We start from the raw sequence: 12,905 nt of genomic DNA, 5'->3' as shown, positions 1-12,905 counted from the left end.
TTGGTAGGTGGCAATTTTAACAATAGCAAAGGGAACTTACATACAATGCTTGTCAAGATGAATGGATCCCCACACTTGCCCACCAAATCTTAAAAGCTTATAAAGAGGCTTTAATTGGGCTCAAACACATATGCCATGCAGGTGTTTTCAACGCCACATCACTATCTCAAGGCGATGTACCTGGAGCAGCCTCTGGGAGAAGGAAAGGCGAGGGGAACCCACGTTCCAAGGTCAGGGGACGGAGAGAGAAGCCTCTAGGTGCCCAGGTCCTGCCTATGGGTCAATAGGTGGTCACATCTTTTTTGATCACGTTCCCCAGAAGCCACCCATAAATTCTTATAATGCTTAGGACCTTATTGCTTTGCCCTCATGAGATTCTGTCAGATGATTGTCATTATTTATGCATGTGTCTTATCTCCTCAAGTAAGTTGTATTCATGTTCATTCATTCAACAAATATTTATTGAGCACCTCAATGTGCCAGGCAATGTACTGGGTGCTGGGGATACATCATTGGACAAAAATATCTGCCCTTGTGGACCTTATACTCTAGAGGGGGAAAGAAACCATAAATGTGATAAATCAGTAAATTATATAGCCTACTAGAGGGTGATAAGTGCATGGGGAGAAATAAACCAAGATAAGGAAATAGGGTTTGCAGTTTTAAAAAACACGGTGAACTTCATGAGATGACAATGGGGCAGAGGTCTAGGGAGTGAGTGGTGGTGACGATTTTGAGGGCACTTATCACAGCTTAATCACCAAAAAATGTAGCACGGTTCCTTGCACGTGATAAATATTTAATAAATGTTTACTGATTAAATAAAATTCAAAGACTTGGCTAAAACCACACACTAGATCAAAGATTAGTCAAGAATGATGTATCTTTAACACATCAAAACTACGATCCCTACTGATCCCTAGAGTGTCCCAGCCCTATCCAAAAAAACAAAACAAAACAAAACAAAAAAACAAAAAAAAAAACACTGAATAATCAGTACGAACACAGTGGAAGTTATTAAAAATTACTGTTACCATTTAAAAAAAGAGACGCCTGCCTGGGTGGTTCAGTCGGTTAAGCCTCTGACTCTTGGTTTTCATTCAGGTCATGATCTCACGGTTCACGAGGTTGAGACCTGCATCTGTGCTAACAATGCAGAGCCTGCTTGGGATTCTGTGTCTCCCTGTCACTCTGCCCCTCCCCCACTCGCTCACTCATGCGCACATGCTCTCGCTCTCTCTGTCAAAGTAAATAAACTTTAAAAAAAAAAAAGAGAGAGAGAAAACAGAACAACGCCTCTTCAGGAAACTTTTACTAAGCAGCCTCCCATTATTTCAAATCCAAAGTCAGCATTTACTTTCCACAGAACCCTGGGATATGTATGTCAACTGGCCTTGGCTTTCTGCCATAAGAAGTTTATGTGCCACGATAAACACTATGTTTGTCAAGAAGGACCTTGCCTTTTAATTTAATTCTAGGTTTAAATGACGAAGCTACTTCAAATATGTACAGGTATGAATTCAGTGATTAATGCATAATTATATCGTACTTACACACTGTCATCAGTAATAAGTTATATTTTAACTTACATACAACAAAGTTTCCACAATTTTTGTCAATAAATTATTTCACACAGGTATATGCTTATGAATCTATTTAATTATTCAAACTGTGCTAGAGAATACATATTTTGGAATACACATTTCATCAGATTCAGTTACAACATACATGATTTCCAATGGAAAAGAAAAGTCTGTGTCATCTGCCATCAAATCTGTGCTATGTCAAAATATATTTTCCAAATACGCATTTAATGATGTCACATTCAGCTCATTAGTCTCATAAATGGAGATCCCATTTTAAATTACTTTTACAAATATTTTGGAAACACGTTTTCCAATTATTATTTTTCTAGTGAAGACATATAATTGACCTATGTTTACATATAAATTTTCTCTGCACAGTGACACTTTTTAAAAAGAGAACAGTATGGAAGGTGCAAAAGCTCTGGCTCTCCAAGGCAATGCCAAAAAAAAAAAAAGAAAAGAAAGTTGAAATTTAATTATGTCTTCTGATTTTTACTCTTTTGAGTTTTATTTTCTCCCCTTGTTTCTTTTTAAATGCTAGGAATTATATTCTTAAGGGCATCTACCCCTTCGGGCAAGGATAATGAGAGACTTCACTACTTAGAGTTAAGAACATACAGCTGAAAAGTCATTTCAATAAAAATAATAATGTTACTATTTCAATTGGGGGGGTTAGTTTTACATGAAGAAAAAAAAATCATTGTTTCAAATTCACTGGTGGTAAATATATTAACTTTCTGCATCGAAATGAAGAGCCTTTTAAGATAAGGAGCTATGCAGTCAGCAGTGACTTCAGTTAGTCAGGGTAACAGGAATCCGGGGTCAAGGCTGTTTCCACCATCCTGGTCACACCACCATAGGTAAATGGGACCCGATTTGTGTAGCACTTGTTTCTGTCATAAGTGTAGCAGACCTCACTCTCTTCATCACAGATGTTGCTTTGGCTGGCCATAACTATTTGATTATCGAGCTCTACTTCCACAGGATCACATTTTTTACAGCTGAAAAATAAAAATACGTATTAGACAATATCCACCAGATGTTGTATCAGAACCTGAGTGACTATTCGTTTCTATCCAAAATCAGCTGGCTCTTGCAGCTCTGACTTGACCACTAACAAAAGGTAGCTCCTTTCAGACCTCAACTGCTCTACAATACAGAATAGTTAACAGGATTTTTCAGCCTTTAATATACAAAAATTCGTTGAAAGTAAACAATATAAATTAATGATATGACAATATCATGGTTTTGTCTATACTGTACCTCACCTTCTAGTCTGTTAGGTTTGTTCCTAACCGTAAAGGAGGATTAAACAGGTTATGTACAGTGACAAAGAAGGAAGAAATATTTTTTAAGTTTATTTTGAGAGACAGAAAGCTGGTGCATGCACGTGGGGAAGGAACAGTGAGAGAGGGAAAGAGAATCCCAAGCAGACTCCAGGCTGTCAGCGTAGAGCCTGATGCAGGCCTCGATCTCACGAATTGCAAGATCATGGCCTGAGCCAAAAGGAAGATTCAGATGCTTAACCAACTGAGCCACCCAGATGCCCTGGGAAGGAAGAATTTTTTTTTAATTTTTTTTAACGTTTATTTATTTTTGAGAGAGAGACAGAGTATGAGTGGGAGAGGGGCAGAGAGAGAGAGGGGGATACACAGAATCAGAAGCAGGATCCAGGCTCTGAACTGTCAGCACAGAGCCCGATGCGGGGCTCAAACCCATGAACGGTGAGATCATGACCTGAGTGAAATCGGATGCTTATCCAACTGAGCCACCCAAGGCGCCCCAGGAAGAATATTTTTAAGGAAAAGAAATTGTCTGATGTTGGATTCCATAGTTTCCAAAGTAACACCTACATGTTAATATGTCTGAAATCCAATTATCTAGCTATTAAGACAAATTGGCCCTTCCTGTACTAATGGCAATAATTTCTAATTTAGAATAAATTTATAGCTGGGGTGCCTGGGTGGCTCGGTCGGTTAGGCTTCCGACTTCAGGTCGTGATCTCCCGGTTTGTGAGTTCAAACACCGCGTAGGGCTCTGTGCTGAGGGCTCAGAGCCTGGAGCCTGCTTCAGATTCTGTGTCTCCCCCTGTCTCTGCCACTCCCATGCTCATGCTCTGTCTCTCTCTGTCTCTCAATAATAAAATAAAACATTAATAAATAAATAAATAAATAAATAAATAAGAATAAATGTATAGCTAACTTTTATCTGTGATAAAGTTTTATAAATGTATGATATCTCATAATGAGCACAGGAATTAATGTATTCAAAGCTCAAATTATATCGGTAAATGTTTATTCCTCATATATTCAGAAACATTCTTACTAACAAGTTTAAATAAAAGTTATGAACTTCCATATCTATATTAGTATGAAGGAGAAAATCTCTTACACATCAGACAAATGGTACACAAAGTTGGTTCTCAGTGGTGAGGTGGGATCAGAGATATTCTCCCTGTTGTTCAGAGGAACGCTAAAAAAAGAAACAAAAGAGATCAAAATAATGAAACTAGCAAATATTGCTATTTTTGGTAATAGGTATATTGCTGGACAGTACTTACTGTCTCATCAGCAGTTTAGTACATTTGTACTCTATAACACTCTACAAGCACTCTACAGTAATACTATTGCTCAGATTTCACAGTAATTTGCATATTTTAAACATTTCCCATTCAAAATAAATCTCCCAGAAGCTCCTCTGTCAATGATCTTCACTTAGTTGGCAAATCCCTGATTTTCCTTTAAAAATCAGCTCAAGTTTTACCCTCTTTATGATGATTATTCTCACCCCTGGACAAACTCCTTCCTCTGTTGTCTCACTGACACTCATGTATGAAGTTCATGTATCTTTATTATGGCAAAGGCCATTTCATAGTTGCTTGTCTACAGAGTGGTTGCTGTAGTAGATGATGTAAGTTCTTTGTGGCAAAAACATTTATGCTTTCTCAATGCCTTTCTAGATGTGTGGCATGTAGAATGTGCTCAATATTTGTGGAATAAATGGATATTATTATCCATATTTTAGGACTGCAGAAAGTATCAACTGTAGAGCTCTATGATCTACCCAAGTTCACACAACTACTAAGTAGCAAAGCTGTAACTGGACTCAAGATCCCTAGATTTGGTGATGTTCCATGAAAAATTAGGTAGCCCTTCTCAACTAGTTGAGGTGATTTCATTAATGCTTACATTTTTTTCATCTATGTCATCATTCCTCCTCATGTGCACCCCTCCCTACCAAAGGACACAAAGCAAAATGTGACGATGGATTTAGCAATACCATCTACATACATGTCAAGCCAAAACCTTAGACACCGTCTCTAAGTCCTCCCTCTTTGTAATGACCCATATCTAATCCATCTACCAGTTCAACTGACTCTGATCCTTTGCAATCTGTGCACAGTTCAGGACACCGCCGTTTCTTTCCTAGATCGTAGCAATATATTAGCCACATTATCGCCAAAATGGCCTCTAAAATACTAGCCTAATTTTCTTCTCTGCCTAAAGCCTATAGTGTCTTCACACAAATAACAGAGTACCCTTATTCATGATATGCTTCCCCCTCTCCAGCCCCATCTCTCACCATGCCACCCTCTTTACGTGCCAGCTGTAAGCAGCTGCTTGCAATTCCACATATTTACTAGGCTTTTCTCATCTCCAAGTCTTAACAATAACAAAAGCAGTTAACAGTTCTGACATTTACTAAGTATTTACAGTGCGCCTGGGATTATGGTAAGCATGTTACGTGATGATCTCATACGATTCCTTACAGCAATCATTTCCTTTCCCTGGAATGATCTGCCTCACCTACCAACCCTGTCACTCCCCACACACATTTACCCAATTAACTCCCACTCAGCTAACAGCCACTTCCACCTACTAACTCCAAACACCTGACTCCCACCACCACTTTCCCTTCACCCTCCAGGACTGGACTGGGTGCCCCTCCTTAGTGCTTCTGAAATATCTTATGCTTATTCCTGTCATAGCATTTACAATACTGTGATTGTCTTTTAAACTGCTTAAAATTTCCTACCAGACTGTAGATTATTTGATGGTATGGGCTGTGTTTTATATAAACTGTTGTATCCCCAGCTCCAATCCTCACTGGCATTTAGTTGCAGTCAATAAATGTTTCCCGAATGAATGAATGAATGAATGAATGAATGAATGAATGAATGAATGAATGAATCTATTCCTTATTAGAGTATAAGGGTCTAGTAATATCAGGAAAGATTTTAACTAATGAGACAGATAAGTAATAAACATGTATGAGGGTCTACTGTGGGTCAAACACTGTTCTAGGTGCTTTTGTCCATTAGCATTTTTAACTCTCACATAAAGTCTGCGTGTCTATATATGCACATAGATAATTAACCTTTTTTTACAGTTTAGAAATAAGTTCTTCTAAGTGCTGCACATCAAAAATAGGGGTATAGACAGATATTACATTCAAACAGTAGCTAATATCTGAAAGTATCTCTGCTTACAACATGCAGAAAAAAAATTTTTTTAAACGCCACGTACATAATTCTGATGTTTCTCTCCACAATGTCTTCATTAGGATCTTCAGCAGAAGGGATGATCCTGGAAGTAATCCGGACACACTTACATTTGTTGTCAACGAGAACAGTCCTTTCATCTTCATCTTGGGCTTGAAGATAAAACATTATTAAGAAGAAAGGGGGGGAAAGGTCTGTTTATGGACTTTTACTGAGGTAATTTATCTTTTTTCCTGTAGAAAAACTAAGTTTTGTGGTTGATCAGTTTCAGCTTTCTCCATTTGTTCTCTTTCCTAATCTAAAATGCTAAGCGGAATCTTACAGCATCAAGAAGGAAATCCAAAGGCACTCCAAACAAATTTTTTTCTTTTTCTCTTGGACCAGTCTATGAGAACCTGGCTGAAGTATTTCTGATTTTCATCTAATACTTTTAATAGAGGCACAGCTCTCTGAATAATGCAGCCTTGTAAAAATCGGTGCCAAATGACAAAATGATAGAGAAAACAAAAAATCTAGATGATATTTCTCTCAGACCAAAGTAATTATTCAGAAGTGAACAAAAAATAACTTCAGCCTTTATAGTTCCAGTTTGAAGTGTCACATCCTTCCTGAACCCCCATTTAAACTTTTTTTACTCCTTATATTGCATTAGAGTTAAAAACAGGCACATTTTCTCCAAGATAACCTTACTTGGTGAGACTTTTAAATATTCTTTACTATAATTTTCCTATCTTCTTTTTCATAATAACAATCAGGTTATCATGGCATAATGATTCATTCAAATAAAATAATAAGTGCTATATATGTTAATATTTCTGATAGGAATTGTTTTAAAAGATATGGTATATATAGATGTAAAGTGCTATAAATTTGCAAAAACAGTGTAGAAAATATTAAAGATACAAGCTTTTGAATGGACACACAGATGACCATTAAAGCCTTAACTCTGACTATCAACATTTATGGTCTAATCTGAATATTGGAAAAAGAGGTCTGGTAAGTGTTGTAAAGAATAAACAAACAAAATTTTTATAATCAGGACTTGTATCAGTTAGCAAGTATTTGAAGAATTATAACAACTTTATTTAATAGGCTAATTAAACAATAATAATGATATTTGATATATTTTTGTTTTGTTTTATTAATTTTTCTTATTTTTAGATCATTGTAAATTCACAGGCAGTGATAATAAATACCAAATAGAGAACCCATTTACATTTTACCTAGTTTCTCCCAGTGGTAACATCTTGCAAAACTATAGTATAATTTCCCAGCCAGAATACTGAATTTGATAGAATTCACAAATTTTAGCTTTTATTTACTCAATGTAGGGTGCTTTAGAAAAAAAAATCTTATAACCCACTACAATAAAATTGATCAGGATAGATATAATTTTAATTGGAAGTCTAATTATTTCAAAGATATCCCAGAACAGAGAGGACCTAATTGCAGTATTTCAGTCTTAATGATTAACAGTCATTACAAAAACATTTTAAGACCATTGTTTTGTACTTCAAATTGTTGGAAGTACTTTACAATGCATTATTATGGCATTATTCATAACTTCTTAATATGTCTTCTGATAAAAGTCTGTACAGTATTAAATATCTTTTTTTTTAATTTTTTTTATTTATTTTTGAGACAGAGAGAGACAGAGCATGAACGGGAGAGGAGCAGAGAGAGAGAGGGAGACACAGAATCCGAAGCAGGCTCCAGGGTCTGAGCTGTCAGCACAGAGCCCAACGCAGGGCTCGAACTCACGGACCGCGATATCGTGACCTGAGCCGAAGTCGGATGCTTAACCGACTGAGCCACCCAGGTGCCCCAAAGTCTGTACAGTATTGCAGAAGAAACATTATGAATTCAAGTCAACATAATAATAAAACTTTCCTTAACATTTTGAAAAGAATAAGATGACTTAAGTGGTGTCTTTTCCCTACTCCTATATTCAAGACTCTTAAATGTTTTTCTCAATAAAATACAAATGAGTATGTAACGCCTGACCAAAAATACCGATTGAGTCAAGCATGTGACTTGTCTATTAAGTCTTAAATAGAATATGTCTTTATTTTATTTATAGCATATAATTTCTTTTCTTTTTTTTTTTCAAATTTTTTTAATGTTTATTTACTTTTTGAAGGAGAGAAAGACAGAGCATGAGCAGGGTAAGAGCAGAGAGAGAGGGAGACATAGAATCCGAAGCAGGCTCCAGGCTCTAAGCTGTCATCACAGAGCCCGACGCCGGGCTCAAACTCCGGAACCACAAGATCATGACCCGAGTCAAAGTCAGATGCTCAACCGACTGCGCCACCCAGGTGCCCCATATAATTAATTTTCTTACCAGAAACCTAGGAAAAAACTATTCCTGTTTATTACTACTTACTGTTATCATATAAAAATATTAGGCAACCTAATACATCTTCCAGGGAATATACAAATACAGTTAATGCACCAAGGCTTAAAAGATCCTAATATTCTCACTGACAGACAGCATTTTTCCTAATAAACCTGTTAGTACTAGAATGTACCTTACTTTATTCCAAGAGCACCTGAGACATAGCAGGTGCTCAATAAATATTTGTTAAATTTAATTCAGTTCAAAAAATAAGAAAATATGCTTAACAACACATACTAGATTTAAACATGAGTTTACTAAAAAGTGATTCTCCTATATAGGCAAAAGAGGATAGAAGTTAGGAGTGTGGTCTATAGGGTTAGATGGCCTGGGTTCTACCTACCACATGCTTGCCATGTGATTGTAGCTAAGTTATTTCACCTTTCTAAATCTCAGTGGACTCAACCATGTGTTAGAAATATTAATAGTACCTATCTCAAGTGATTACTGTGAGAATTAAATGGAATAGTATATGTAAAGCCGCTAACATAATGCCTGAAAAATAGTATGTACTTAAGAAATGACAGATCTTTTACAAATGTATCTATATGTATTTCATATATATGTTTATAGATATATAAACATGTTCATAAATTTTTATTTATATATTAGAGATCCATATACTGTACATTTTTAATTCTACTATCTTTATGTTTAAATATTATTAGAAATTCATTATTTCTAATGCTAACTTAGCAAAAAATATATTTAAAACGACTTCTTAATTACAACATACCCTGTTCTGAAATGAGAGAAATAAGCTCAGTAAGTGTTAGAAACAGGCCAAATTATATCATTTCTAACTTTGCCCTTCTACATGAACATTATTACATCTATGGTCAGGGTGTATTCCATTTTCTACAGTAGTTTGAAAGGTTAATAAACAAAACAACCACAGTTGTGCCATCAAGTTATAGGCAACCTGTATAATATTAAACATTGTTAAAGTGTCATAAGAAATCTGTAGGCTCAGATTCAGGAAAGTTGTTAGAAGCAATATCAATCTCCCTGGGTAAGTAAAATCCCAAGAATTCTATATTGTAATTATTACAATTACAATAATGATCATATCATGTCTCCAGAATATTCTCTTAAGGTACTCAAGGAGAGGATTACTGATTTTCAAGATTCAATATGAAAATTTATATAAGTATAGCTGTCAGCACTTATCCAGATACATATATTTTCTTATTCTCTAAGTTATAGTAGGCAAACAAATAAGAGGAAAAAAAGAATAAAAAGAATTACAATGAGTCTCATCTGCAGAAAGATCACTGCCCATATGAAGGTTAAGGCATGTTAGAAAAAAGTAGCCAGACAGCTAGCTAACTGAAGCACAAACACAAATGTTTAAAACTGAAGAGCAGATCTGTGTTGTATTTTTCCTTTTATCTGGGTTAATTTTCAAAATACCACATACCTGTCACAAGAACAGCCTTAACAAAAATGGCTAGGACTCCCCAGAAAAGCAAATGGTTCTTCATCTTGGCTTCACTTCTTTAGAAAAACTGAAGCTAAAAAGTCAGGGTTAAGGTGTGTGAAGTATAAGGAGTGTGCAAATGATGGTGCTTCTGCTTTCTTAAAATAACACCCTAGGCAGCTAACAAACTAAAAACAATCACAACTGCGGTTGGAATCTGAAATTTAAATGCAGCACTAGACAGAAGTGTATGTCTCAGATTTCTGTATTTTCTTCCAAAGTAGCCCCTCCAAAGACCTACTCTGATGCAATTACTCTTTATTTCACATTTGCTCTATAAAGTTAAACCAGATGATTCATAATGATTTCAAGTCAAGAGTACATTAAGAATGTTTAAGTAGGGATTCCTAACTTTAGTCCCTACACAATATTGTTTTCAAATCAAATATGTGATATTTGTTATGCCTAGAACAGTAAATGAAGGGAAGAGAAGGAGAAGAAATTAAAGTCTTTCAAGGTCCCAATTATATCTTATGTCAACTTTTTCTCCTAGCCCTTAATTAACCAAGCTATCAGATTTAAATATACATATTATACATGACATATGTAATATATACATATTCTGATTGCTTTCAGTTATTTTATAAACTCAAACATGAAATTGGAATTCAAAGCAAATGGATACTACATGTATCAGTTGCCATTAATTTGACAGCGTAAGGCAGACCTTGTGTTTGATCATCTAGTAACAGCTTTCAGAATTATCAATCCATGAAATGATTTTCATTTGAGATGCCTCAACAGAAAACTGAATCAGTGCAGTATTTCTTGTAAGTTTTGGTCATTAATTAGTGTCAACAAACTAACTAACTAACAAATAAACAAACTCCTGAGCTTTTGGACAGGGCATCCCCCTACCCTCTGCCCCAACACATTAGAATTTCCTGACTCTTAGGCAGGGTTGGTTCCACAAGCATGCTGGTTACATATATACTAAACATCAAGTCTAAGTTACTTTTGGTTCTCAGTTCTCTAATTTTTTAAGGATCTCTTAGAATTTTGAGAGGCACTAAAAAATGCTTCAGGATCGTCAGCAGGCAAGCAGATTTCACAGCCAGCAGCAGAAGACAGCAGGATGAGAACTATTAATGGCTAGCACAGAATTGCACTCCTTCAGTCATGTACTGAGTCTAATAAGAACATGGTGCTGGGCCCTAGAACATACAATATTACTATACTGTCAAACTTAACTCTCATTTTAATTTCTGCTATCATAGGACTTAGAAAGATATTTAGGGTTATGAAAAACATATTGGAGTCACATGAACAATTGTATCTATTAGAAAAAAATCTGAAACCACATTATTTTAATGTATGGTCAGGATATCAAAACAAGCATCAACCACTTAAGAGCTCCTCATCTTTAACTGTAGTTTCTAAATAACTGATTTATTCATTCACTCCCAAAAAGAGTAATTAGAAGTTAGCTGTATACTTTTTTCTTTAGTCATTATGTCCTTGAAAATAAACTCAAGGCTAGACTGCCTCCCCAAAGCAAGTTGGATAAATCCCTGGGGACAAAATGTTTCCTCCAAAGCTTATTTTTTTATAAAAGCAAATATTATTTGATTCATAATTACTAAGCTAAAGAAAAGTTGTATATATGGTGTTTCTCTTCTTTCAATCTTACAATTTTGTATTTCTATTATGTAAACCATGCATCTAAAAGAAATTAATTCTGGCACAAAACAGACACTCAGATCAATGGAATGAACAGAATAGAGAACCCAGAAATGGACCCACAAACGTATGGCCAACTAATCTTTGACAAACCAGAAAGAATATCCAATGGAATAAAGACAGTCTCTTCAGCAAGTGGTGCTGGGAGAACTGGACAGTGACATGCAGAAGAATGAACTGGACCACTGTCTTACACCATACACAAAAATAAACTCAAAATGGATGAAAGACCTAAATGTAAGACAGGAAGCCATCAAAATCCTCGCGGAGAAAGCAGGCAAAAACCTCTTTGACCTTGGCTGCAGCAACTTCTTACTCAACAAGTCTCTGGAGGCAAGGGAAATAAAAGCAAAAATGAACTATTGGGACCTCATCAAAATAAAAAGCTCTGTACAGTGAAGGAAACAATCAGCAAAACTAAAAGGCAACTGACAGAATGGGAGAAGATATTTGCAAATGGCATATCAGATAAAAGGTTAGTACCCAAAATCTATAAAGAACTTATCAAACTCAACACCCAAAAAACAAAGAATCCAGTGAAGAAATGGGCAAAAAACATGAATAGACACTTCTCCAAAGAAGACATCCAGATGGCCAACCAACACATGAAAAAATGCTCAACATCACTCATCATCAGGGAAATACAAATCAAAACCACAATGAGATACCACCTCACACCTGTCAGAATGGCTAACATTAACAACTCAAGCAACAACAGATGTTGGCAAGAACAGATGGGAATGCAAACTGGTGCAGCCACTCTGGAAAACAGTATGAAGGTTCCTTAAAAAAATTAAAAATAGAACTACCCTACGACCCAGCAATTGCACTACTAGGTATTTATCCAAGGGATACAGGTATGCTGTGTTGAAGGGGCACATGCACCCCAAGATTTATAGCAGCACTATCAACAACAGCCAAAGTATGGAAAGAGCCCAAATGTCCATCGATGGATAAATGGATAAAGAAGAGGTGGTATATATATACAATGGAGTATGACTCGGCAATCAAAAAGAATGAAATCTAGCCATTTGCAACTACGTGGATGGAACTAGAGGGTATTATGCTAAGCGAAATTAGTCAGTCAGAGAAAGACAAATATCATATGACTTCACTCATATGAGGTATTTAAGACACAGAACAGATGAACACAAGAGAAGGGAAGCAAAAATAACATAAAAACAACAGAGAGAGGGACAAAACATAAAAGACTCTCAAATATGGAGAACAAACAGAGGGTTGCTGGAGGGGTTGTGGAGGGGG

The 12,905-nt window shown here is 36.0% G+C and overlaps 1 protein-coding gene across 1 annotated transcript; it reads right to left on the bottom strand.

The window, feature by feature from the left end:
- Window positions 1-1,760: 1,760 nt before the first annotated feature.
- JCHAIN (joining chain of multimeric IgA and IgM) lies at window positions 1,761-10,042 on the bottom strand. The gene is made up of 4 exons (XM_019468122.2): window positions 9,903-10,042; window positions 6,113-6,239; window positions 3,978-4,058; window positions 1,761-2,587 (listed from the first exon to the last, which is right to left on the bottom strand). Exons 1-4 carry the CDS (start codon window positions 9,964-9,966, stop codon window positions 2,383-2,385), a joined length of 477 nt encoding a protein of 158 aa, XP_019323667.1. The 5' UTR covers window positions 9,967-10,042; the 3' UTR covers window positions 1,761-2,382.
- Window positions 10,043-12,905: the final 2,863 nt, after the last annotated feature.

This window comes from Panthera pardus, unplaced genomic scaffold (genome assembly GCF_024362965.1).
Source record: "Panthera pardus isolate Hobbes unplaced genomic scaffold, ASM2436296v1 HiC_scaffold_13, whole genome shotgun sequence".
NCBI classification, from domain to species: Eukaryota; Metazoa; Chordata; class Mammalia; order Carnivora; family Felidae; genus Panthera; species Panthera pardus.
This window is presented reverse-complemented; position numbering and strand designations above follow the sequence as displayed.

Coding starts and splice junctions, on each gene's coding strand:
- JCHAIN (XM_019468122.2), bottom strand. CDS start 9,966: ATGAAGAACCATTTGCTTTTCTGGGGAGTCCTAGCCATTTTTGTTAAG. Junction 6,240..9,902: donor TAAGGCTGTTCTTGTGACAG/GTATGTGGTATT, acceptor TTTATCTTCAAG/CCCAAGATGAAGATGAAAGG. Junction 4,059..6,112: donor GAGAGAAACATCAGAATTAT/GTACGTGGCGTT, acceptor TTCTTTTTTTAG/CGTTCCTCTGAACAACAGGG.